This window comes from Candoia aspera, chromosome 7 (genome assembly GCF_035149785.1).
Source record: "Candoia aspera isolate rCanAsp1 chromosome 7, rCanAsp1.hap2, whole genome shotgun sequence".
NCBI classification, from domain to species: domain Eukaryota; kingdom Metazoa; phylum Chordata; class Lepidosauria; order Squamata; family Boidae; genus Candoia; species Candoia aspera.
The window spans coordinates 19,789,341-19,816,781 of NC_086159.1; the positions used below are offsets into that span (position 1 = coordinate 19,789,341).

The 27,441-nt window shown below is 38.6% G+C and overlaps 1 protein-coding gene across 1 annotated transcript in view; it reads right to left on the reverse strand.

The window, feature by feature from the left end:
• DGKI (diacylglycerol kinase iota) overlaps positions 1–27,441 on the reverse strand; it is a 220,799-nt gene that overhangs the window by 10,195 nt on the left and 183,163 nt on the right. Inside the window, exons 29-30 of the mRNA XM_063308888.1 lie at positions 25,445–25,470; positions 1,240–1,277 (exon numbers count right to left, since the gene is read on the reverse strand). Coding sequence (XP_063164958.1) covers positions 1,240–1,277; positions 25,445–25,470 — 64 coding nt within the window. The remainder of the gene's footprint in view (positions 1–1,239; positions 1,278–25,444; positions 25,471–27,441) is intronic.

Sequence of the window (27,441 nt, forward strand, 5' to 3'; positions counted from 1 at the left end):
AAGGAGGCAATGGCAAACCACTTCTGAAAAACCTTGCCAAGAAAACTGCAGGGACTTGTCCAGGCAGTCACCAGGAGACAAGACTGTCTCAATGGTTAACAAAAACAATATTAATTCTTCTCCTTGGCCACATAAAACAAACAAAATAGTTTAAAATTTTGGAAAGACTCTGAAGGCTCAACCAAGACTTTAATTAGATGCCATGCAGCCCTGAGGCCTCAGGCTGTGCATTCCTAATGGAGAGCATGGCAACAATGAACAAGAAGAATTACAAAAGTAACAAAGCATAAGACCTTATAGGCAATGCATTATTAGATTTAGGGTAATACTCATCACAGGACCTTTTATTTCAATCAGGTGCTTTAACAGCTGGCACACAATGTGTCCCCACAAAGCTGAAGTTAATTTGCATTTGTTAACCATCTTTAGGGCAATTTTAAAGGGAGGCAAGGAATCAGTTGCCCAAGCTTCCCCTCTGCTGCCAAGTGTTTTTCCTAATAGATGTGGTTGTATGATGCTATGGTGACTGAACTGGAAGAGGGTGGAGACAATTTCTAACTGGCTCGTACAAGAAGGCTCTGTAGAGAAAAAATTGAGGTAACCCTGGTTAGCATCCTCCAGCTTGTTCACTGAGTTTATATTTAGCAGTTCATATATGGCTGTCAAGAGCATCTGAAAGAGATAGTGGTTTAGGAGCCAAAAGGTTAAGTCAATTTTATAAAGTTACAGCCTGTAACTCTGAGCTGCCCTCGTGGTGAGATGGGAAAGAAGAGAATCCCTTGCTCATTATCTAAAGCCCACTTGTGGTCACTGGATAAAAGACACGAGGATCAATGCTTCTGGAACTATATCCCAAAGATCGATCAGATCCAGGAACGGGATGCTGAATTTCTGTGGGTGGGGGCAGGGTAGACAAGAGAGGTTGCCAGCAGGCAGGGGAAGGAAAGCATTCCCACCAAGTATTCCCAAAAGGACTTTAGAATTGCAACAATTCAAAGGAAAATACCACACTTGCTATAGTTTCTAATTACCTGGAGCAAAGCCAGGAATAAATCTACTGTACTACCCAAAATGTACAATATTACTTGCTCTATCAGATCTGGAATTGATCCCAATGTAGGGCAAAACAGTGATATGGAAGTATCACTGAATGATACTGTAGGGTGTATAAAAACCCATTGTTAGCAACTCAACACATACTATCAAAGTGATATAGAATATGATACTGCTTTTACTTACTCTTAGAAAATCGCCAGCTATTACTGACTGTAAAAGTGCTGCAAAGGACATAAGGAGACATTAGCATTCATAATTATTATTGACATAAGAGGCATTCATTTTTCTTGATTACGTTAACAGACTATATTCTGAAGGCTGATATTCTACAGACATGATCTTCCAACGCTTTTTAACAATGCATTTTGAGGCTTAAATTAGTTTGTGCTTAAATTAACTGATCGATTTGTTTGAACTGAATTCACCAAGAGTCTCTGTGAGAAAATATGCTCCTGACCATAAACTGAGTACAGAAAGAATACTGAGTAATTACATTGCAGAATATCCTATTTAAGTAACGGTAACTGCTCATGATATAGCTGTCTAGGGTTTGGCCCAGCATCAATGAATGCTAATAGACATTCATTATATATGAAGTAAAAGCCTGATTTAATAAGAAATATGTGAGGATAGAAAGGCCTCACTTCTACCTAAACTACACTGTGTGTATGAGAGAGAGAGAAAAAAAAATAGGAAATTCTCAATCTCTTAAACACAAAGATGGTTTAACTAACATTAGGTCAAGTGAGAAACATACACAGAGACTTTTTCTCCTTTTTTTACCATTTGCCCTAGTCTTCAAAATGGTTCATAGGTGCAAAAACATTAATACTGTATAAGTGTAAAAATACCTTCACCAATAGAGGCATCTGAAAAATTGGACGATTTTGTCAGAAAATTGAAACAGACATTGCAATAACAATAGGAACTGAATCACAGAATTGTGTTGTTGGAAGAAGCCATTTAGACAATCAAATCCAGCTTGCACTCAGTGGAGGTCTCCAGTTTAGAGCATCTCTAACAGAAAGTTGTCCAGCCTTTGCTTGAACACATCTAGGACCTACTGCCAAACTATTCTTATTATCAAGGCTTTCCTTCTAACATTCAACTCGAATCTGCTTTCCCAACAACTTATACTCATTCTTATACTCTGGAACAATAAAGGATAGGTCTTGATATTCTGACATTCTTTGAGTACTTGTGTGCTATCGTATCCTCTCCAGTCTTCTGTTCTCAAGGCTAAAGGTGCCTAGCTTCTTCAATTGCTTTTCGTAGGAAGTTGTTTCTAGTTCCTGATCATCATCACGGCCTTTCTCTGAACCTACTCCAGGTTCTCAATGATTACCCATCTGAATTCCAGGTTCTTGATGATTACCCATATTTATTCTTGGGCTAATGAATGTTCAAAACTCAAGTTACTGAAGAACACAAGGCTCTTCTTTAGCCATGTCAAAATTTTAAAGTTATCCCTGGCCAAAAGCATCAATTCAATAATCGGATTATAAATCATGTACTCTAGGAATCCATACAAAAGGAATCTACTCAGAATGTATAAAGAAGAATTTGGCTGCAATTTCTTTGTTATTTCTTCTTAGCAGACAAGGTCAAATAGACTAAAATTGTGCCAAAATCTGTTTTCAATTTATCCAAATTTTATTTGTATCAGAAGAGGTATCTGTTTTCCTACCTCATTGTCAGGGAGAATTACCAGAAATTTCTTTAGAGTTTCTTTTCCTTTTCCCCCCCTAGTTTCTTGTTACGAGATGGCAAAAACTACTGTTGTGTATTTTGCTACGTTTTTCTCCATTATTCTGCAGGCTTCCCAACTGCCTTGGAAAAAAAATTCTGAACTTCCCTCATGATGTCTTCCTTTGTGATTGAATGAAGGTTGCAATGCTGGAGGAATAGGGCATTCACCTATACACCTCTTAACCACTTCATCAAATAACATTAGTACATGAACTCCACAGCCCACCATGGTTTTGTAGACTTTATAGACAAGACTGTAGACTTTTAGCACCAAATTCTTATCTCTGTATTTGCTACTTTTCTAAGTACTCTGTTTTAATATTTTGCTGGATTTTTTTCTGAATTTCCTACCATTGTTCCTTAATTTGATGAAGAATATGCTTTGATTATTGTTCAAAGCAGAATAATATTTTAGTGGTTAAAATTTGACTTGGAGGACATGTAGTCAGAATATAAGATAATTTTAAAAAAACCAAAACAATTCAGTATACTTTGCCTAAGAAGTTATAGAAACAGATAAGAGACATCATAAAAACTGAAGTGAGGGGGGAAAAAATCCCCGAAGTTCAAGAGGGAAATGATCCAAGAGATTTTCAAAATAAGCTATCATGATAGCTAAAGAAAGATATAAAAAAAGAAAAAAGCCTTGAACAAGGAAGATGTATGTCAACTGAATGCAAACCTCCAACAACAGGGGGGGAAAAGAGGTAAGGAACTATATCTCAGTCAAGAATATGAATAAATAGAGAAAAATAGCAAGAAAGGGGAAATAAATATCCCAGGAAAATTTATAGCTATGGTAGGAATATGCAAGAGTAATCATGGAAGACATGTAATAGAAATCAAAAGGTTAAAAGAAGATGCATGATAATGCTAAAAAAAACGGGGGGTTTATAACAACAGAGATGTCTGCAGTGGAGGGTCAAAAAGTCAAGATGGTGACTGCAACTTTGTGTTTGAAGCCCTGCCCGTTTTATGTGTCATGGTGAGGAGAGCTTTGATTATGCAGTTGCAGCTGCCATCTTGCCTTTTTTGACATACACACCCCAAGAACCCTGAAGGACAGAAACTTTTGAAGAGAGAGGAACCAATTCCAGACACAAGGTACAACAAACAATAGACCAATCATCAAATAAAAAAGGACCAGGTGCAAATGAAATGCCCACTGAATTGTTCAAAACTGTGAGAGAAAAGGCAGTGCTACCAGCTGTCAAAAAATATAGAAGAAGACTAGGGATTGGAAAATAATACCAACATCAAAGAAGGGGAATGCATGAGAATATGCAAACAGCTGAGCCACTCACTCCACTAATTATTGATTACTGATAATGTGCCATCATCCTAGCAATCACACAGATAGATTTTCTCCAAGACGATCTATCCCTAACCTCAGTGGTGCACTCATTACCACCATAACTGAGTCTATCCACCTTGTTGCTGGTCATCCTCTTCTTCTCCTTCCTTCCACCTTTCCCAGCATTAGAGTCTTCTCCAGAGAGCTGGGTCTTCACGTAATGTGTCTGAAGTAGAATAATTTGAGCCTGGTCATTTGTGCCTTAAGCGAGAACTCTGGGTTGATTTGTTCGATGATCCACATGTTTGTTTTCTTGGCTGTCCACAATATTCTCAGAAGTCTAATTCTACATGCAAGAAAAGTTTTGCTTCAGATTTTACAAAGAATAGATTCATATATAGAGAAAGGGAAGCCAAACGGATAGGCCTATTTCAGAAAAGTCAGAGGGATGTGCTATTACATAACTAACATAATGGAAAGAACAGAAGAATATTAAACAGTAGTGTCTACCTGTCCCCTTAGGTCTAGCAAGATAGGCATGCTCCTGATCCCATCCACAAGAGGATGCCATCTGGGGGGACCCAGGAAGAGGGCCTTTTCCATCATGGCATCCACCCTTTGGAACATCATCCGCCCTGACTTGCTCCAAACCTGCTGGCCTTTTACAAGGCATTCAAAACTTGTCTTTCCCATCAAGCCTGGGGCCCTGATATTGTGGATGAGCCCACTTCTTGGTTATACTGATTGTGAGGTATTGTGATTGTTCTCAGCTGCTGTTTTATGCTGTATTATGTTATTTATGTTTTTAATTACTGGTTGTATTTTTAATCTGTTTTTATTTGGTTTTAATTGTTAGTCACCCAGAGTTATGTATATGAGATGGGCAGCCAATTTATTAAACAAATAAATGGAGATTTAGCTTTACTTTATTGGGGTATATAGATTATGCTAGAAAGTGGAACATATTAAGGGCGATATTTGTGCCAAAATGCTTGATTATTCTGTGGAAATATCTGGACAATGAACAAGAAGCTATTGCACAGACTGAGCTTGCTTGGAGAAACAGAGTGGTTTAGGACAAGAGACAGTGAAAAGAGGATACACATTTTCCCCTTATTGTATAATTATATACAATATATTTTAGGAAAGACAGAATTGGAAGTGATGACAGTTAGAATCAAAATAGAAGGCCCAAAAACTAAGTATCTGAGATAAGCAGATTATATCAGCGAAAAGTACGGAGTAGCTCATTACGAAATTAAAAATGGAAAGTGAAACATCTGGGTTAATGCTAAATATTAAGCAGGCAAAAACTGTTACTGAACAAAACAGAGAGAGCGACTGACAACAGTTCTCATATCTCCTGGCTTCTCAGGCATTTCCCACAGACACTTACTAATCCCCTAAAATGTGTCCTTACATTTCATTATTTCAAATGGACTATGCCAGTCATCTGATCCATTTTGAAACAATAGCAATAAGAGAAGCTTAAACAGAATAATAAAGCCACTGTGCAGGTCCAACAAGAACAGCTTGGCTATTTTCCAAATTTAGACCAAATCTCTTGCCAGGCATGTCGGCTTTTGCGGGGGGTGGGGGTGCAGGGACTGAATGAGTGGTTGGTGCTGGTGATATGTGATACCCAATTCCAGTACTGCCTGATTCTTCAGCAGTGCTCAAGAACTCACAGCCCATAGAACTGTTGAGTGCAGAGAACGCAATGATTCAGAATCTAGAAGAAGCTGCCTAAAGACAGACAAGTGCTTGAGTGGGTCAGGTAAAGAGAAGACTTACCAATTTCCTTGTACCATTCCCTGCCTGCACCAAAGGTATGTAGCACTGCCTGTTTTAATTTTTAAAGGTTTGATTTGGCATGTTGTATATTATTATTGGATTCTGTGTATACTCCTGGCCTCAGCTGCCTTGGGTTAGCTGGCTGGTGAGTTTGAATTTGTTTATGTTGTTATTATTACACTCTATATATTCTCTTGATCACCATCTGCATTGTATGAAGATCTAGTTTGGCTTCTCTGCCTATTATTTCCTTATTATGTATTTAATATTTTAATTTCATTTATCATTATTTCCTTTTTGACACTGGCTATGCCCCTGCCTAGGGCAAAATGACAAGCTTTGACAAGATAAGGTTATTTCTATGACAACAAAGATGGAAATAGTTCAAGCAACGGTGTTTCTAGCAGTAATGGCCAATTGTGAAAGTTGGACATAGAATGAGAAAAAGAAGATAAATGCTTTTGAACTGAAAAACCATCATTTAATCATGGACCAAATAAATCCTGAATGTGATTTTCAGACAGAAACTCACATTATTTAGGCATGTTATACAAGACAATACTTGCCAAGATTAAGGGAAGTAGAAGAAGGCAATGACCATAGATATGGTAGATGGATAAGATCATAGAAATTACACAGCTGTCTCTGGAGCTACAACTGATTACCAAGGACAAGGCAAAACATTTGCCTAGGAATCAAGACTGAATTGATGCCACCTCACTATTACTTAGTAGCCAGTGATTTTATCGCACTTTCAGGAGAAAGTCTCAAATTTGCCAAGACCTGGCTAATGTTTCACATCACCCTTTTCCAAAAATATCTGATAACTTAGATAAAGAAAAGGCTCCCCCCCCCTGCAAAGTAAGATGTTTTACTCAATATTAACCTGTGGTTTTCAAGACATTTCCTTATCTCTTTGTCAGAGGTTGGAGTGGCAGGCGGAAAGAAATTTCAGTGGAAAAAACAGAAAACAATTACTTTTAAGAATTTAAATGTATTAAGAAATTAATGTATTAAGAAAAACAACAACCAATCACTTTTCTGGATCACCAGTTTTATGGATGGCAAATCCAACTAATTTCAGGCATACTAGAGCAGAGTTGTTGAGACTTTGGGCAGTGACAAATTTAATTAATAATAACAACTAGAAGTGTTTGGGGGTTCTCTTCTTCAATATTTAGCTACAAGGACTAAATTGGATGGACTCAGTAACAGCAATGTGGAGTTTCACCATTGGGAGATTTCAAGGGTCAGGTTGGGGACAAATCATCCAGAAGAAAGTCTATCTATGTGGTCGATAAGAATCAGCACCAACCTGATGGCACATCATCCATCCATCCATCCATCCACCCATTTTAGTAACTGAATAAATAAGCTGAATAAGAATCCACCTATCCAGAATTCCAGAATGTCCCTTGCACAAATTTTCTGAGACCTTGTGGGCAGAGGACAAAATCTACTAATTTAGAAAGGGGCAGAACACCAAAACTGAGCTGCCTTCACTCCCAGCTTTCCAAATGCTTCAAGTGAATCGCACCACAAGCTTTTCCAATGGGATCTATGTTGCATTATGAGTTGCCATTGTTCCCTGGGCCTTACAGTGTAGGAAGAAAAAGATGGTTTCCTCTACTGACCAATCATGATATGGCATCCCCATTCAATGGATGATATTCCTATTCAGTGGAAGAATGGCAATAAGCTGGTAGCAAACCTTTTTTAAAAATAAAAGTAGAAATAATTGCGAACCTTCTGCTGCCATGTCTTCTAATGTTTCACTCTCCAAACCCAGCAAAATTTTAGCAGATTCATGGATTTAGATATCTCATCCCGTCTCATCTCATCTCATCTCATCAACAAACAAAAAAGTTAGACTTGCATAATTGAAGGAATATTTTAAAAAGTTCAGCTTTGTCCCCGAATAGAGACAGTTGACTCAGCTGGAGTCTGAAGATGAATAAGCACTAACAAATTTGCAGAGAATTTTTACAGTACTGGGCTAGGCTGGCACCTCCATAGAAAGAATTCCACAAGGACCTAATTATTACTCCAGGAATAGCACTACAAATGCATTAAAATCTTTGCAAGAGCAACTAACAAGGAAAAGAGGAAAAAAACAAACCCAAACAAAGAAACTAACGAATGTGTCTTGTTCAAGAGGGCCTTAAAAACTGCATGTATATACCAAGATGAGGATTTTTTTGCATCAGACTCCTGATTACAAGTTCAGTGACATTTCTGTATTTGATCTTTTGTTTGTGCAGCCTGGAAAATGTAACATCTAAACTGTAAGAAGAGATTTGACAAGGCAATTTTATGCCAATATATGCAGGGCTTTTGAAAAGCACCCAGCAGCCATTTTAACTGAGAAACAGATACCACTAGGTGAATTGTTTAGTTTTTAAGGGCTTAAAAACTGCAGCTGCACACTGGCCCATAGTAAATGGGAAAATGTTTTCTTGTACGTTAGATTCTATATATAGTTCCACCATCTTCACCCTTATCACCCCATCCTCTACTTGCAAAAACAAGTTCAGATCTCTTCATCTAAAGTTATTTATCTCTTGGTTGTACAGTAACTTTAAAACAAATTACAGCAGCATTAAATTTTGTTTAAATTTTGAAACTTTTCACACCGAAGATGTTGCCTAGTCTGGCAATGAAACGTCTGCAAGAAAACAACAAGGCTCAGAGAGCACCAAGGACTCCACATTAAATTTTGAGCCTAGCCACCCCACAGGCACAGTGCAGCACACAGAAAAAAGAAGTAAAATGGCTATTTAAAAATCAATAAGCGTGCTAAAAAAACACACTTAGATACTCAAACTACATTTTACCTTTTTTTTAAAAAAAACTTTGTATCTCTGGATGTTATAAAGTATAAAGAGACACAAAATTAGTAATAGGAATATAAAGCCAGCCTTGCTAGATCAAGCCAAATAGAGTGACCAGATGTGTCCATGAAGCTGGAAAGCTGGTCAGTAGGCTAATCACCTTCTTTCATCTCAGAAGCTCGTATTAAGTTTACACTGCTTGACTCAATTGAGTCTAAGACCCACTGACCCTGCCATCCTCAATGGATTTGTCTAGTCCCATTTTAAAGATGCTTACATTTGCAAATCACGCAGCTCTCCTTGTCCACCAGAAGCCTCCCATCAGTGCAAGGGGCATAAAAAAAACCCAGATCAGGTTTTGCACCTTTCAACACCCCACAAACATTGGCACTTTTTCATATTTTTTAAGGGACATGGTAAAATAGGTAAAAGCCTCTGCTAAGCTTAACACCATCAGCTTAAACATTGGCCCTATCATCCCAATGATGTCATAGCCATGCTCTTGTGGGCAACAAATATGGGAAACCTCACGCCAGAATATTTTCTTAGGAAAGAAGATGACAGTTGGTATCAACCTCTATCTCTCAGTTACAGGTGTTCTGCCCAGTGAATTTCAGCCCATGACTATGCCTTTTCCTGTGGGTTTGTGACCCACCCCCTTTTCAACCTCACCTCTATGTCCCAAATAAAACAGTCTGACCAGCAATGGATAATTTTGGCCAACATGGCAGCAATTGGCAGGAATGAAGTACACATGTGGGAACATGCATAGAAACAAAAATTCCTTCCAGGAAGAAGTCTCCCATGGTCCAAGCATCCCCTTGGGGGGAATTGAACTGGGCCGCCATAGTGGCTTACTCCCAATCTGTCATGGGGCTTCATCACACAATCAATCCTCTTTTTTTTTTTAAAAAAAATGCTGCTAATGCATAAAACTTTTCTGCAGATTTTTGACGTCATTCCTTCATAGTTGGAGCAAAGCCATTTATAGGCCCTTTTGGGGCATGCAAATGGCTTGCACCTCTTTTATATGTGCCCCTGCAAGGAATCAAAGCTAAGGGAGGTCTTAAGGCACAGCTCAGATTCAAGGGAGATGAAAGGTTGGTCTCCCCAACCTGTGGATGGCCCTGTAGCCCATGATCTGCTGTCCAGTTTTTTTACAGTAGCTGACTGGGAAATGGTTATGCGGTCAGCAGAAAGGCTGATTGATTATGAGCCATCAAGTCAGTGTCAGCTCTTAGTGACCACAAAGATAGATTTTCTCCAGGATAATCTGTCCTGGAAAAAAAAAATATCCATCACTGTTATAATCGAGTCCATCTACCTTCATCCTCTTTTTCTCTTTTCTTCCACTCTTCCAAGCATTATAGATTTCTCAAGACAGTTAAGCCTTCTCATAGTGTGTCCAAAATATAATTTGAACCTGGTCATTTGTGCCTTGAATCAACTCTGAATTTATTTGTTCTATAATCCATTTGTTTTCTTGGTTATCTACAGTATTCTTAGGAGATTTCTCCAACACTCCAAAGTTCAAAAGTATCAATACTCTTTCTATTCTGCTTCTTCAAAGTCCAGCAGAAAGGCTATCCAAGCATGAAATCTGAACCTTATGTTGCCCCAAACTTCATATTGACTGTACCCAATAAAACTTTTGCTATTATTTTCCCAATTTTCTGCAACACATTGCCAATGTCTATTTGTGGTAGTCTTCTTTTATTTACAATAATTCTCTTTCACCTGTGCACCTCTTGCTCAATGCAAAGCATTCAACAAAAGATGTAAGTAGTTTCATCTTGGCTAAGCTCTAGAGAAAAGAAATTGGTTGATGCTCCCAATGTGCAATTATGGGTAAAGGACAGCTTTTAAAAATGCATATATTCAGAGAATGACAAGTGTTACTGCTGCACAATACCAAACATGAATTATGCACACATTTTATCATGCCATAAAGTATCCTTGGGCCTTGAAGATGTCGCAAAGCATTATTCCATTTGACAAACACTGAAATGAAGTAATTGTTTCCTTGACTTTTTCTTGGATCAGCATTCACAGTAAAAAATAGAAATGCTTTATTGCTCTTTGATAAGGTAAAGTGAATTTGCTCTTGATGAACCTTCTCCCCATCCCCATCTCAAGATTGACAGAAATGCAGATCTAAGTCTTCTTTCCATACAGCTAACTGGTGAAAACACTCTACTGGCAATGCATTTTCCTGAACTGGCAAGAATATCAATAGATTTCCATTTTCTTATTTGGTAGTCCCAGACTATGAAAGAAGCAACTTGCATTTTATACATCTTTAAACCTCTTTTTTTTGCTTTTTGCCTTGAATGCCCTCCTGCCAGTCCATCAGTAAACTTTGCATAACTGCCCTTATGAACGAACAGACTTTCTCTTGTATAACTGTTAGTATAACTGTAACAAATGTTGGACAGAAATAATTCATTCTGTTTACTGTGGATTATAAGAAAGTGATGTTCAAAAGACGTGCATTTTTTAAGCGTTGCATTCCATAGCGTTGAAGAACGGATTCAAAGTGGCTTATTTGCTGAATGGAAGAGCTTTTCTATTCATTCCCCATTACGTTATTAGATCACTCTATTATAACCATGTTTAACTGGAGGCGATAAACTCTATCCAAGTGTCTTTGTGACAAAGTCTCTCTTAATATGGAAAAAAAACTTTTTAAAAACTTAATAACTACTGCCAAATCATGCATAGTGATAACAGTTGTGGTTCCAAGAAGCTCTATAAATATTTCATCTGGAGTGGAATAGAAATTTGCTGTATCTGCATTTTAATATAAAAATACTAATTTGAAATTCTCAACCTCATAAGCAAAATGGAATGCAAAGTCAAGTCTTAACCAGACCTGACCCAGTCCAAAGGCTGTCAGCCAGGTGTTGCCCCCTGCTAGAACAATTATTAACACACACATTAATTTCTTTTCCAGTATTCCCCAGCCCACAATTGCTTCAGCATTCCAAGATTCCTGACAAGTTAGTTTGTACATTAGCTTAAATCATTATTTGCATCCCCTGCAGTATTCAAAGTCTCAGCTTTTCTAAAAGACATATGGGTAAATCATTCCTTCCATTTAAAAATGAGGAAAAAGAAGCATAGATATATAGATAATTAGATATATTTTTAGTTCTCATAACTCCATTCCTACTGTTGCTCCTTGTATTTCAAATCCTAGATATTGAGAAAGTCTTGAGAATGGAATAGAAAGATGCAGATGGGGGGGGGGGATGCAAAACAAAAGTCTTATATGAAAGGGAAGCAACCTGGTCAGCCTAGATATACCACATCATACTACATGTTCTAATTTCCCAGCATATTTAATCATATTTCTTCAGTTTGATTAATTGAGATTGATTATGTGTCAGCAAGTTGATGTTGACTTTTAATGATCACATAGATAGATTTTCTACATGAGGATCACTCCCTAACCTGGTCCTTCAGGTCTTCCAACAGTGCACCTATTGCTGCTGTAATTCAGTCCATCCATCTTGATGCCATCCATCTTCTTCTTCTTTCTCAGCAGAGAGCTGAGAGCTAGGTCTTCACATAATGTATCCAAAGTAGGATAATTTGAGCTGATCATCAAACGAGAAATCTGAGTTAATTTGTTTGATGAGTGATTTGTTGTTTTCTTGGCCACTCATGATATTCTCAGGAGTCTTCTCCCATCACTGAAGTTCAGATTCTAGATGCATTTTAAGCTTTGCCAGAATTTTAAATTAAAAGCAACTAGTGAAATATCTAAAAATTATGCATGTGGTAGGTAACAAGAAAAAAAAATGACAGCAAGACCTAAATTAAGTGTAAAACTGTATTAATAATGTTTTATAATTAACATGATTAAGAATTGTTCTTAATGCTGTTAATTGTTAATATTCATCATAACTGAATTGATAATAGAAGTGACACTTTGGAGGATGACAATTTATAATCTCTGAATATAAGACACTGTTTTTTGACAGTAAATCAAATTGCATTTCTATTCTTGGGGGAAAAAACAGTGTCCTACAGTTCTAGGTCTGATAAATGGAAAATGTTTCTTTGTTCTTGTAGAGTTCTTCAATGAAAGCAGATAAAATAAAGAAGGGATAGAGCAAAACACTGGCTAATATTTTCAATTAGATGAACATGACCAAGGCAGAAAACATCTAGAATAGGAAAATTAAGAATCCAATAATGGTTTAACTATGGAATGCAATACCTGTCTTCTCAGAAATAAACTCCATTGAGTTAAATTGGATTTATTCCCAGTTAAGTAACTATAGGGTTCAAGTCTAAGTTGCGCACTATGCCTTGTATAAATATCTGTCATCTGGAATACACAACCATTTTATTCAATGGTACAGCTTCTTTTTATTAAAAAAATATATCTGATAACTTACATGAAAACATAATACAAAAGAAGCTAAAATAGACTTTGTATTTTAAAATAAAAAGAAAGTTTTGCAGATCTACCTTTTTCCTTCCTTGTCCTCTTTTCTTTGTCTCTCATTGTGTGCATGTTAATTTAACTTAGCCTGGTGCTTTCCATATGTCTTGGATTACAGTGCTGTGAATTCCCAGCCAGCTTCAGCTGATTAGGAATTCCAGGAATTCCAGGATCTCCTCAACTCATCTCACTTGAGCAGGTTTGGCATTGGAGCCATGCCATTGCGCCCACATGAGGTTGTCTTGAACACCAAGCCAATTTCCCTATGTCACAGATGTGGTGTGGCTCAGATCAGAAAGTATATGTTTTGCACAGTGTGGGACTTCCTTGGGGCACTTGGCTTGACGCTGGAGGACTCTAGCAGTTTTCACAGGCAACCTGGTCGTAATCCATCTAACCAGTTTCACAATTTCTACATTTGAATTGTAGAACCAAAACACTTCCCACATTTGATTTTGTCTCACTGCATAACATGCATGCACCAGATTCATGCCTCATCTATCTTTCAGCCTCTGGGCTCAAACAAGCCCTTCCCTCTTGCAATATGCATACACATGTAGAGGTCTCATGTTGCAACATACAACCATGATTGCAACTGCTAGGAAAAACCTGTGGCTGTCAAACTATAGGATCATACCATCATCACAGTTTTTAATGGGATTATATATACAGGAAGAGTGACATCCAGTCAGCTCTTCCCTCAAGATGCCTGCTACAAAACAGACAGATGCACACAGCATACATGGCTGAGTATTTTTCCCCTTTTTTTGCATGGAGCATGGGTAACATGATTTTTGTTATGCCAGGAGTTGCCATAATTCAGTCATTAGGAAGAGCACTGACTGAATGATGAATCTGCTACTGGTTCACTAAAGGCAGCACAGGTTGGCTCACAGCTTTCCCAGCCTCTTTCCAGCATCCACAGGTCAACAGAAGTGAAGACAGACCTGGCCAGCTTCAAAATACTTTGAAGGAATTAGGGAGTGGAAATACAGCTTTGTGGAAATGCCTACTGTATGTCCAGCACTTCTGAAAGATGCCAAGTTGGAGAAGACTCATGTAGATGTTAATTTGAATAATGTGAATTTGAAAGCAAAGAAGAGGAGGAGAGTATAGAGACCCATGGATTCTACATATTTCTCTGAAAAAAAAGTTACATTGGTAAGAGAAAAACAATGAAGTAAAGACATATTTTAAAATAAATCTTTAAGTAAAACTTATAAAAGTTTAGACCTCCATACCTCACTGCACAATCTCTTGGTCATTTTGAATAACTCTACTTCAATAGTCAGATTCCTGCCTTTTCTTAATTTAAAGGCCTTCTTAACCTTCTTGGTTCTAACAATTGTTTATTCATTGCATTTTTATCCCATCTTTGAACTAATGAAGTGTTCAAGATGGATAACATGAAAAGGAAATACAAATCTCCTTACTTAATTGTATTCAAAGACAAAACAATTCTTTCAACCATGAATTTATAATTGAAACATGAAAATACATACTCAGAAAAGTTGCTTAAATATGAGACTCTCTCTCACCCTTTGTTCAGGACAGACAGAAATGGATGGGGAAGGCTAATTTTGATTACCTTCATCCATGAGTCCATTCTGATTTGTTTCTATATTTATTTGTATTTTTCTAAAAAACATTAAAAATGCACAAAGTGTCCTGTTCAGACTATGAGGCGGCCAGACAGAATTATTATCAAACTCTTTATTTAAAACAACTATTTACAACAGTAAAGTCCTGGTGAATAAATAAGGCAAAGCAATTCCAATCAAGACCACCCAGGCAATGATGGATGAACAGGCAAGGCTGCAGGATCAGACTGTGGCAAAACAGCAAGGCAGAATGCAGCCAACTCTCTGATCAAAGCTGTCAGGCTTGGTGAAGCTGGAATGTGTGGCAAGGCAGAAGCTGGAGGCAAGTTTCTGTGAGCTGGCACGCAGATAGGACCAGGCTGACATGTGGAGGCTAGGCAAGACTAGACTGGAACCTCTGGGCAAGGCTTGGCTCTGGAGGCTAAGCTGGGCTGGACTGGATAGTCTAGGCAAGGCTGAGATCTGAAAGCAAAGCTGAACTGGACTGGAGAGTCTATGCAACACTGTGGACTGGAAGCAAGGCTGGACTGGACTGGACTGGACTGGACTGGACTGGAGAGTCTAGGCAAGGCTGAGGTCTGGAAGTAAGACTGGACTGGATAGTCTAAGCAAGGCTGCAGATTGGAAGCAAGACTGGACTGGACTGGAGGGTCTAGGCAAGGCTACAGACTGGAAGCAAGGCTGAACTGGACTGGAGAGTCTAGGCAAGGCTGAGAGCTGGGAACAAGACTGGCCTAGACTGGAGAGTCTAGGCAAGGCTTGAATCTGGGAGCACACCTGAATCGCACTGTAGCAATGCGATGAGGCTTGGAGCTGGACGCGAGGCTGTGCTCAGCAGGAACAGCAAGAGGAGGGTCGACTGGAATGGCTTGTGCAGAAAATGGTTCCATGGTGGTAGAAGACGCTGGCACTGGTTCCACTCTGGCTACAGGCAAGGCTTCCGAAGCAGGTAATAGCTCTTCCGCAAACGCTGTGAGCTCGAAGGATTGGTTGTCTCCGGCAGCTTGCTCCTTGCGCACCTGCCTTTTAAAGCGATCCCTTCTGCACCTTTTCTCTCCTGCAGCCAATAAAGCTGCCTTCTGATCCGTGTGCTTCTCAGCTCTCCTGTCTTGAGCACTGATTGGAGAATTCAAATCCCCCTCCAGAGTTTGTCCAATCTGCATCTGCAAATTCTCCCACTCTGCTGAGTCACTTCCTGGTTCAGCTTCTCCAAATCTCTCCTGTGAGTTTCATTTTCCCCTTTTGACTCCATATAAGTTCTGTTTTCAGAGTCAGAAGTGGGCTCAAACCTCACACAAAGTTGAATTTACAGGTAGTCCTCATTTCGCAACCACAATTGGGACCAGAAACTCAGTCCTTAAGCAAAGCAGTCGCTGAGTGAAACTGCGACTGTGCTTATGATCTTACTTAAGCTTTCCTTTGCTTTAAAAACCTATAAAGGTTGTAAATGCAAGGACTGGTCACAAAGTTACTTTTTCAGCACTGTCGTAACTGCAAATGGTTGCTAAATGAGACAATCACTAAATGAGGACTACCTGTAAATGCATATTTGAATAGTATTTCTAGTGTATTTTCTCTGTATAGTTTTAAAATGTATTTTATCCTAAAAAGTTAAAATGCATTTTTTAAAACCAAGAACTGTATGACAACATTCAGAAAAATCTGAAATCCAAACTATAATAATATTCCAAGATGTACATTGTTCCATAAACTGAAAATCAAGGAGTCTGCCTTGAAGTCTAAAGCAACTTAAAATCAAGTTGGTTCTTTTAGCAACTCACAAAATAATGGACTTTTAGATATTTTATTGTGAAGAGACTTCAATATTAAGGCAAGAAGTCGGTGAGATTTCTTTTCATTAATTCCACCAATGTTGGCATTTATTTTTTCTTGAATGAATGATATATACAGTATGTATGTGTATATGCAATATATGTGGAAATTAAGATGTGCTACTGAGAACGAGAACCCAAGCATACAGAGAACTTTTCAGGAAGAAAACTCTAACACAAAGTGACAGAGCACTAAACGGAAGGGAAGTCCCCAAACTAACTGCATTTTAGTTTGAAGGGAATTCTGCATTCAGATAGCAGAATTCACACATATAAGCCTTAAAGTATTTTCTTGGTTGTAGCTTAGTGTAATGTGCCAACCCAGAGAAGTTGTGGCTTATTCAACAACCTAAAGTAAACCAAACTCTAGTTTTAGGAAATTTTGAACTCAGCCAGCAGGTACATTCTGAAGTACCAGGGGTTCAGAAGACGAGGCAGGCAATGAAGCCATCTGTAGAAGCACTCAAAAGAGGGAGGGAGGGAGGGAGGGAGGGAGGGAGGGAGAGAGAGAGAGGTTTACTACTAAGATTTACTACTTCTCCCCTACCTTCCTGAGCTTTTGCAATGGACGGTGTCTCTAAGCTCTTTTGGCTCAGTTTGAGATCATCTCCTATAGCAGATCTAGCAACAGTATAGTGCAACTGCACAAATGGATGCTGGCAATGGCAAACCATTTTCTTTCCAATGAGTTCCTCACTATCTTTCATATCCACAGCTTGTGGCTTGGGACTGAACTGTGACCTGATGCAGTTGCATTAGCAGCACTTTTTTGTTTTGCAGTAATTAAGACACATGAATGGATGTGGGTGAAAAAGAGAGAGAAAATGGAAAAAAAGAAGAAAAGACCCTCCCCAGAAAAGGGGGGGGGAATATGGGTACAGTTGTGAAACATACAAAATGAGTCTGAAAAGACTAAAAAGAGTCACTACAGGTAACGGAGTCATGTCATGATGACTTTATCACCTGTAAGGACTTTAGTCATCTGTATACATCTTGAATTTGGCACGGGGTATGAGGAATGAGATATTTCTAAAGATGCTTGTAATCTGGATCTAAGAGTAAAAAAGCCACAGGTGGCTTTTTATGGCCTCCTGCAAGCAAAATACCTTCTGGGCCATTTTAGCCCTTTCCTGAGCTTAGGAAGTAAGAAAGGAGTTGAAAACTCAGGGTCTCATCTCAAGCAATTTTATCCCCAAAGGGAGCCTGCCCTGAATGTTTTTTTCCAAAAAGAGTATATGGGCTCTTTTTTTCTAAGTGTTTAATTAATCAAAACAAAAACCTGTGGGCAGAAATTTATGCTGGTGTGCTCTCAGCTTCCACCAGAGAATACATTTAGAAACATAATTTTGTTGCTATTTGAATGGTTTCCATGTTACCTTCCCAAAGTTTAGAGGTTTTTCATTTGAAGTTGTATGGAACCACCCATTCCTCTTCAACGCAATGAATTTTAAAAGAAAGAGGCAGTTTAATAAGCAACTTCCTTTCATCTAAATGCCACAAAACTAAGCTAAAGTGTTTTATGTTTTAAGCAGCCACCAATTCAACGCCAACTGCATGAAATCAAACCTAATCTAATGAAGTAAATTAGACTGCAAATTCATCTATCCCAACAGAGCCTGCTGTTTCTCAACACTTTCTAAGATGTATGAAATTAAGCACAACCACTGTCTACTCCTGCTATGGATGGGTGGATAGATGGATGGACAAATATTAGCTAGAGTTTATACGGGCTAGCATTCATTCCACTATGGATTTGCCAGAGTGAAATATCTAACTCTGCTGCCAGCACATTCTGAAGGAATTCTTTTCAAACCCAAATCTCCAAACAAGCTGGCTTTAATTACATCTCTTTCATGTTTAATAACATACTATAATACTCTAATAGTGTAGAGACTCTCAAGCATGCAGGATGAATACACTAAGCTTAGAAGTAGAACCAGCACATGGGGAGGCACATTGGAATTAGGTTGGTTTGTGGACTTCTGGAGAAGAAATGGCAAACTGAAGATGGAGCCGATGACTGCGGCGGAATGAAGAGCTGGCAAGGAGACCAGCTCTTTGTATTCCCTCTCCATACAAGGAGAGGACTTGAGATTGCCCACAAGTGCTCCACTTCCTCCTTGTGAGGAGACTGCAAGACAGTGGTCTCCAGCGGGTTTAGAGCTCTGGGAGACGAGGGAATAGCCATCTTGCTCAAACCATGGTTGGCACCTTTAAAAGGACACTGGATTCACTTACATCCTTTTCTAATCACTTTCAGAAATTGCTTGTTACCTGCTTTTCAGCTATTAAGAACCTTTGGACTGACAAGTTTTACAGCACTAGGTGAGTTTCCTTCAATCCTTAGTGAAAGAAGTTTTAAATACAAGTTTAAGGACTTAATTTTTTTTTCTAGAATAAACAGCAAAAGGATTATTAGAACTTCATTTTAGAAAGTTACAAACAGACTAAGAGCCCAGATAAATTTGAAATAAAATTTTGGAATTAATTATAAAAAATCCTTCCCATGGAAAAATGCTTTTGTTCTGAATTTTTTAAAAAAATATAGATAAGACTTTAAGAATTGGACATTAGAGGGAACTAGAAGGGACTAAAGATTACAAGTAAAGGAGAAGAACTCTCAAACTCAACTTATTAATACAGAATAAAGCAAAATATTTTACCACTGGACATAGTGAAGGATATTTTTGAACAATGGACCCAGAGGTTAATTTAAGAGTATCTGCCTCTATAGATAGACTGTGTTTAAAAGATGCTATGGAAGAGGAACAAATATTACCTGACATGACTGAGATTGGTTTGATGGTGGATTTAAAAATGACAAGCTACAAGGATGACATGGAAAAAGATGTTGCACTGGACATACAAAACAAACCAGCTGATATCTTAATAATTAAAAGGAATATACAAATAACAAATCAAGACAGTGACCTGAATAATTTTCCTATATTAGATTTACAAAAGAGGCTTGTTAAGGCTTTGAAGAATTTAAGAGGGACAATGAAAAAATGAAAAAAAAAATCAGGTTCTAGGACATTATTTGAAATAACAAATCAAGAGAGTGACCTGAATAATTTTCCTATATTGGATTTACAAAAGAGGCTTGTTAAGGCTTTGAAGAATTTAAGAGGGACAATGAAAAAATGAAAAAAAAATCAGGTTCTAGGACATTATTTGAAGGGACTAAAGATCAAGATTGTTAGAAGTAAAAGGAAGGTATATAAAGTTGGTTTATTTGCTCAAGGTTAAAATAGATATGTTGTTATCTCTGGTAACCCTTAATAGACTTTTGCTGACATCAGGACTGAAATGATGAGGCTTTAAGGATTTGTTTATAGGTAAGAGATAGGATATGGGGAGAAGAGATAGTCTGTTGTATTTTAAGACAAGCTGATATTGCGATGAAGGAGAAAGTCACTTCTTTATATATATTTTTTTCTTTTTCTTTACTATATTCTTACTTATTCTTTCTTTTCTATTTTTCTTTCTATTTTTTCTATTTTTTTTCTACACCTTCTATTTTTTCTTTTTATTCTTTTCTATTTTTTAGTTTGTACTAGTTTGTATTGTTGTAAATTGTAATCTTTAATAAAATTACTATTAAAAAAAAATTAGGTTGGTTTGTATGCCTCTTCCCACTCCCCTTTTTTCCTTTACACACATTCACCCAAACATCTGGGGTTCTGTGTATACTATATATGAACATAGCATCCACATTATAAGCCAAAACATGGGGGCAGCAAATGAGAAAGCTACTGATGTGGATGTCATATTTCAGGGAGATAAACCATTTTTTTTACAGTGCTTGTAGTGATGTTTCTGACCCTGACCCATTCTTCCCCAAACTACAGAGCCTGAAGCAATAAGTTAGTCTTCCCTGTTGAACTTTTCCTGCTAGCTCTCAGGCTGTGCAGCTCCTTGTTCACTGCCCAAAATACCACAGGCAGCATCTACTCATATAGAGAGTTTCACACTTATTTCTTTGTCAGCAAAGACCCCACAGGAATTGCAATCAATGCAGGGATTTTATCTTCCATCCTTTTTGTCACTGGCTCTGACAAGAGGAAGAGAGAACCTGAATGCAAGTCAGCAGTGCATTCTGACTGCAAATGAAAGTGCATCCTAGGAAGGACTGCATGTTGACTTGTAGAAACTGCAGAAAGAAAGACCTGCATTGCAGATTATACTGTGCTAAGCAAGTTACTGGCAAGGCTTGATATGAGAAAGTAACTTTTGCCAGCAGGGCAGTACAGAAAAGGGGAATATCAAAGAATGTGGTATAAGCTATAAGCTAATATTCTGACCAATCCAGTAAACTATTCATCTCACTAATCATAGGAACCAGTTCCACTGAACTGGTTCATCAAATGTAACAATTAAAAAAACCATGCAGAGATAGTGGTTCTTGAGAGAATTCCTTGAAAGGGGGACAAGGAGATTAACTTGGTCAGGTAAGAATTATAAAGAGACTATAGCTCAGTGATAGTTTAATGATAGATCCCATGACTTGGGTTAATTTCTCAGCATCTTTAATGAAAATGAATCACATGAGACCAGGGACCAGCTACCAACTTCCCTCAATTTGGGAAGTATTAACGGCTGTCCTCAGCTGTTCATAAAAAAGATTGAGTAAAAGTGTAATAAATAACATTGTCCAGCCCATAATAACCTAGTACAATGTTTCTTAAAGTGTGGACCTAGGACCCCCAAGACTCTCCCATGGGTCCACAAAATCAGAATTATTTGCCAGTGTATGTTGAAAAATAATATAATATTAAAATCACATCAAGCAATCGTGAGAAACGGTAGCAGCAGCAAATGTGTCAATTTTAATTTTAAAAACAGTAAATATTGATAAATATAACCAATATGAAAAAAAGCTCTCTTGGGGTCCTCCATAATTTTTAAAAGTGGGAAGGGGTCCTGAGAGAAAAAAGTTTAAAAAACATTGGCCTAGTCTATTATAGATGCTCAGGGTAAATTTAAAAAAATGTTAACAAAACTATTATTTGTGTTGTTTACCTACAGCCATCATTTTATTCAAGGAGCAGCAATCTTTTTATTATTAAGGCTGAAGAGGACAGGATTAAAGCTTCCCACATCAAGTGTCTCAACCTGGATTCAAGTAAAACAAAAAACAGCCGCTTAGATTTATCCTTCCTCTTCAACATAACTTATAGTTTCACCTTGAATCAAGGGAGAAAAATGCCTAGTGAAAAAGCTACATAAGATTTTAAAAATGATTGTCAACATTTTATACTCAAATACACTCAAGAAATCTTCCAAAACAGAAAGTTACAACACAAAATAATTACATATCTAAAAGAACAGATTATAAAAACTATAGCTGATACAAAAATTTAAAAAGTGACAGTAATAGAAGCCATCTTCAGCCCAGCATGTACAATACAATAAATCATGTACTTATCCAACAAAGTATGTTATTCAATAAAAAAGCAAATTTCATTAAATAATTCCTTAAAACTGCTTAAACACATGCAGTAATGGAAGAGAGTGGAATAGAGTCTCATAGGCATGGAGCTATAATACAGTATCTGCCAGTCTTACTTATCCATAGGGTAATCTCTTAAGTGCAGGAAGATTGAAAATATGAAGAGGAACCAGGGTGAATCCTCCCCAAAACTCAGCCACATGCATGGTTAAGGTTTGGGAGGATGGGGTAACAGTCAGTGCCCAGACTGATAAAGATTCAGGAGACTGTTATTCAGCCAGCTACAAGCTGCTCCATTATCAGTGAAAAGACCTACATCCTTGATGGATCACAGGAAGGCTGTCAGAAAAGAAATTGCACATGGGGATATATTGGTTCTAAATGGCAAAAATTCAGTTGCTGGAAGGTTTGAAACCCCTACCCTTTCGTCTCGGTAAATCTTGCTGAAGAGAAATTCTCTGTGAGAATCATGCTTGGAAAAGGATTACTTTCAGTTTTAGGCAGCTGCCAGAGTAACTGATAGATTTGTGGTTGTTGTTGTTGTTTATTCGTTTAGTCGCTTCCGACTCTTCGTGACTTCATGGACCAGCCCACGCCAGAGCTACCTGTCGGTCGTCAACACCCCCAGCTCCCCCAGGGACGAGTCCATCTCCTCTAGAATATCATCCATCCATGTTGCCCTTGGTCAGCCCCTCTTCCTTTTGCCCTCCACTCTCCCTAGCATCAGCATCTTCTCCAGGGTGTCCTGTCTTCTCATTATGTGGCCAAAGTATTTCAGTTTTGCCTTTAATATCATTCCCGCAAGTGAGCAGTCTGGCTTTATTTCCTGGAGGATGGACTGGTTTGATCTTCTTGCAGTCCAAGGCACTCTCAGAATTTTCCTCCAACACCACAGTTCAAAAGCATCGATCTTCCTTCTCTCAGCCTTCCTTATGGTCCAGCTCTCGCAGCCATATGTTACTACAGGGAACACCATTGCTTTAACTATGCGGGCCTTTGTTGTCAGTGTGATGTCTCTGCTCTTAACTATTTTATCGTGATTTGTCATTGCTCTTCTCCCAAGGATTAAGTGTCTTCTGATTTCCTGACTGCAGTCAGCATCTGCAGTAATCTTCACACCTAGAAATACAAAGTCTTTCACTGCTTCTACATTTTCTCCCTCTATTTGCCAGTTCTCAATCAAGCTGGTTGCCATAATCTTGGTTTTTTTGTGCTGTAGGTGCTGCACAAGAGTATGAGGAACTGCTCTACTTCTGCTTCTTCAGCATCTGTGGTTGGGGCGTATATTTGGATCACTGTGATGTTAGACGGCTTGCCCTGAATTCGAATTGAGATCATTCTGTCATTTTTTGGATTGTATCCAAGCACTGCTTTAGCCACTTGACTATTAATTATGAAGGCTACTCCATTTTTTCTGTGGTCCTCTTGTCCACAGTAGTAGATCTGGTGGTCATTTGATGTGAAGTGGCCCATTCCAGTCCATTTCAGTTCACTGACGCCCAAAATGTCTATCTTTAATCTTGACATCTCATCAATAACCACATCTAATTTGCCCTGGCTCATAGATCTTACGTTCCTGGTTCCAATGGTGTGTTGATCCTTAGAACATCGGATTCGCCGTTCACCACCAGCACCGTCGGCTGCTAGCCATCCTTTCGGCTTTGAGCTAGCTGCGTCATCACGTCTGGGGTTAGTTGAACTCATCCTCTGTTCCTCCCCAGTAGCATTTTGACCATCTTCCGACCTGGGGGTCTCATCTTCCGATGGTATACCGACATATCTCTGGTTGTACTGATCCATTTAGTTTTCACGGCAAGAATACTGGGGTGGGTTGCCATTACCTTCCCCAGGGATCGCATTTAGTCTGACCTCTCTGTAATGACCTTCCCATCTTGGGTGGCCCTTCACGGTTTAGCTCATGGCATCACTGAGGTGCTCAAGCTCCAGCACCACGACAAGGTAACGATCCTTTGCTGAAGACCTGGTAGATAGCTGAGGAATATTGATACAACAGAATATTTCTGAAGCTTTGCTGGAGTGGGAGCCTTAAAGTAATAGGAAGAGGAGAATATCAGACTGGTATAGTGGCCAGTTAAGGTTGGCACATCCCTTATTAGCCAGTGAAGGCCATCAAGTTGCTTATAGAACTCCCCGAGGCAAGGCTATGCTGGTGTAAATTCTTCGTCTGAAAACTGCAGTTTTTAAAGCATCAGTGCTAAATGTTCTGGCATCAGAAAGAGAAATCTCAGTTCTTGCTCTTGACTTTTAAGTGTGCTGCTCTGTGGTACTGTAGTGTGTTTCCTCGACCAGCTATTTCACCGTCATTAAGCAGAAGCTTTTAATGTCCTTGGTATGATACGTGGCTACAGCTTTGATTCTTCCTTTCAAAGTAAGCTCATAAATTGCTTTTATAGTTTTGGAGCGGTTAAGGATATTGATCAAGCTGTAGTCCCTCGTCACAGTGGCACAGGTGGTAAATAGAACATGAGAGGATTTTGTGCAGAGGAAGAAAATAGTGAAAGTAGAAAAGAAAAATAGATAGCAGGGATAGATATTGAGGATTAAAATCAAGAAGATGCACAAAGAAATACTTTATCTGTCATCTGACACTCAATTAATAGATAAAATGAGAGAGTAATAAGATAAGGTAAGGAAATCCTGTAACACCAATCAAAAAATCACTGTCCATGGACAAGCTGCTTGATATGGGTATCCGGGACAGCCTATTAAATGTAATGTTTCCTCTGAAGCATGGGAATAAGAGGCAAGGTTTTGGCAAGGATCTAGTGAAATAAATGTACCACTCAGCAGTGGAAAGATGGAAGAGAACAGTGTGTACTCTCTTAACATTGTGAAATCACAAAGGCCTTGATTCTTGCTATGTCCAGGAACTGGTATGATAGCTTTAGGCAAGCCCCAGTATTCTCAGCCCCTAACCATCCCATTCCTACAACTGCTAACTTGCAGTATGGGGAAATAATTCTGCTGTAACTTGCGAAGCATTGTAGAAATGACCAACAATGGGGATAACCTTCTAAAATGATGTATAAATGCTCACAATCATTACTATCATCCCATTTTTCTCTACAGACCAAGAATTAATGTAATGAATAACATAACTTATATTCCAAACAATGTTACTACAGCAAAATGCAAATTTATTGAACCAGATTCATCACAGAACTGAAGCACACCCATGGCTTTTCTACAAAACCTGATAGACTCTATTTAACTGAAATCACAGAGGCACAATATCCGTGTCTACATCAACATTTAGTTATTTCTGTACACCAAATTCTTCTTCAGATATCGCTTTACTGCCCCCTTCCCACCAGAATCAGTTTTAAATTCAGTGTAGGAATTTATGAAAATGGATTCTTACCTTGATCTTCTGAAGAAACAGGAGACCTACAAGTAAACAAAGACCAAGGAGTTTTATTGTTTGGTTTCTTTAGTTAAGAAGAAGAAGAAGAAGAAGAGACTTCAGTGTACTTGTTAGGATTTCTGCAGAGGTATCAGCAAGGTGAAATGGGATGGGATGGCAAGCTGTAAAAATGTAGAACCAAATCACACGAGCTACCATATTAAACCTCTTAAATCAGAACATTTTAGATCTAAAATAGACACTTTTTAGCATTGCTCGTTTTACCCTAACAAACATACCTTGCTGCTAGCACCAGCAAGACCCTGGCCCACTCGGCATCCTGAACTAACACTAAAACTGCCAAACCAAGATTAGAAGTGGTATAACATACTGCTGGCAACATTGTTCTCACTGTATTCAAGTACAGAAACACACAAATTTTGTTAGATATTACCCTAAAAAAGAAAAGAAGAAAGCAAATATAAAGATCCTATTCTTAAGCAGTTTGAGCAATAATATTGTTACAAAGTTAGTTGTAATATTAAGTCCCATGTACTTTACATTAACAATAACAAATGACAAATGTAGAAAGAATAATAGAAGGTGACTAATAGATGGAACTGGATGGTGTATTGTTATAGCCTTGGATTTCCCTCCCAAAGCTGTCCTACAATCTTTGCCTCCCCTTTTTCAGCAGTCTTGAGGATAAAATTTAAGAATCTAATTGCCACCAGTTCTGTCTTCCCCATTCCTAGGTCCTTCAGTCCCACTGTGGAGCTGAAAAGTCAGTCTCTCTCTTGAGCCTGCTCAAGATAAAGCCAGAAAATAACAAAATAATTGCTTTTGTAGTTTAGGCCAAAGGTTCATACAATCTGGCATTTTAGCAGTAGGCAAGGGGGTGGATTAGATCAGGGACACTGTTGAGAAGAAAATCTATAGTTTAGTGGCAAAGCTCATGTCTTGATGGCAGGAAATATGAGCTTTAATCCCAGACACCTTCAGCTAACATTCAGGAGAAGAGGCTATGAAAATCCACTGCTACCATACAGTATTGGTCTAGATAGTCAAATAATTCAATCTCTTATCAAGCATTTCTAGTGTATGGCATTGATGGATGAGGGTTTAATCCAACTGCCTAAATTAAATAACCCCCACCCATTCAAAAAATAATTAGATGTGGGAGGGGGACGGATTGATGTTACTTCTGTCCCTCACAAACCATATTTGTCAACTCTTCACCTGTACCATTTTTACTGTTGTACTATCTGGGGGGCCAAATGAAGGGAAAAGAGCCTGTTTGGTCTAGTGGTTAAGGCAATGGGCTAGAAACCAGGAGACTGAGAGTTCTAGGCCCGCCTTAGGCATGAAAGCCGGCTGGGTGACCTTGGGCCAGTCACTCTCTCTCAGACCAACTCACCTCACAGGGGAAAACAGGAGCAGGAAGGAGTATTAGGTATGTTTGCCACCTTGGGGTATTTATAAAAATAATAAAGGTGGGATAGAAAATAAATAAAATAAATATAAATAAATAAATAAAAGCATGTTGTGAGTTATTAACTCTGCCTAAGTGCCTATGCTTCAGCAAAGGATCATTTATTTTTATTTATAAAATAAATAAAAATAAATAAATAAAAGCATGTTGTGAGTTATTAACTCTGCCTAAGTGCCTATGCTTCAGCAAAGGACCATTACCTTGTCGTGGTGCTGGAGCTTGAGCACCTCAATGATGCCATGAGCTAAACCGTGAAGGGCCACCCAAGACGGGAAGGTCATGACAGAGAGGTCAAACCAAATGCGATCCCTGGGGAAGGTAATGGCAACCCACCCCAGTATTCTTGCCGTGAAAACTAAATGGATCAGTACAACCAGAGATATGTCGGTATACCATCGGAAGATGAGACCCCAGGTCGGAAGATGGTCAAAATGCTACTGGGGAGGAGCAGAGGATGAGTTCAACTAACCCCAGACGTGATGATGCAGCTAGCTCAAAGCCGAAAGGATGGCTAGCAGCCAAC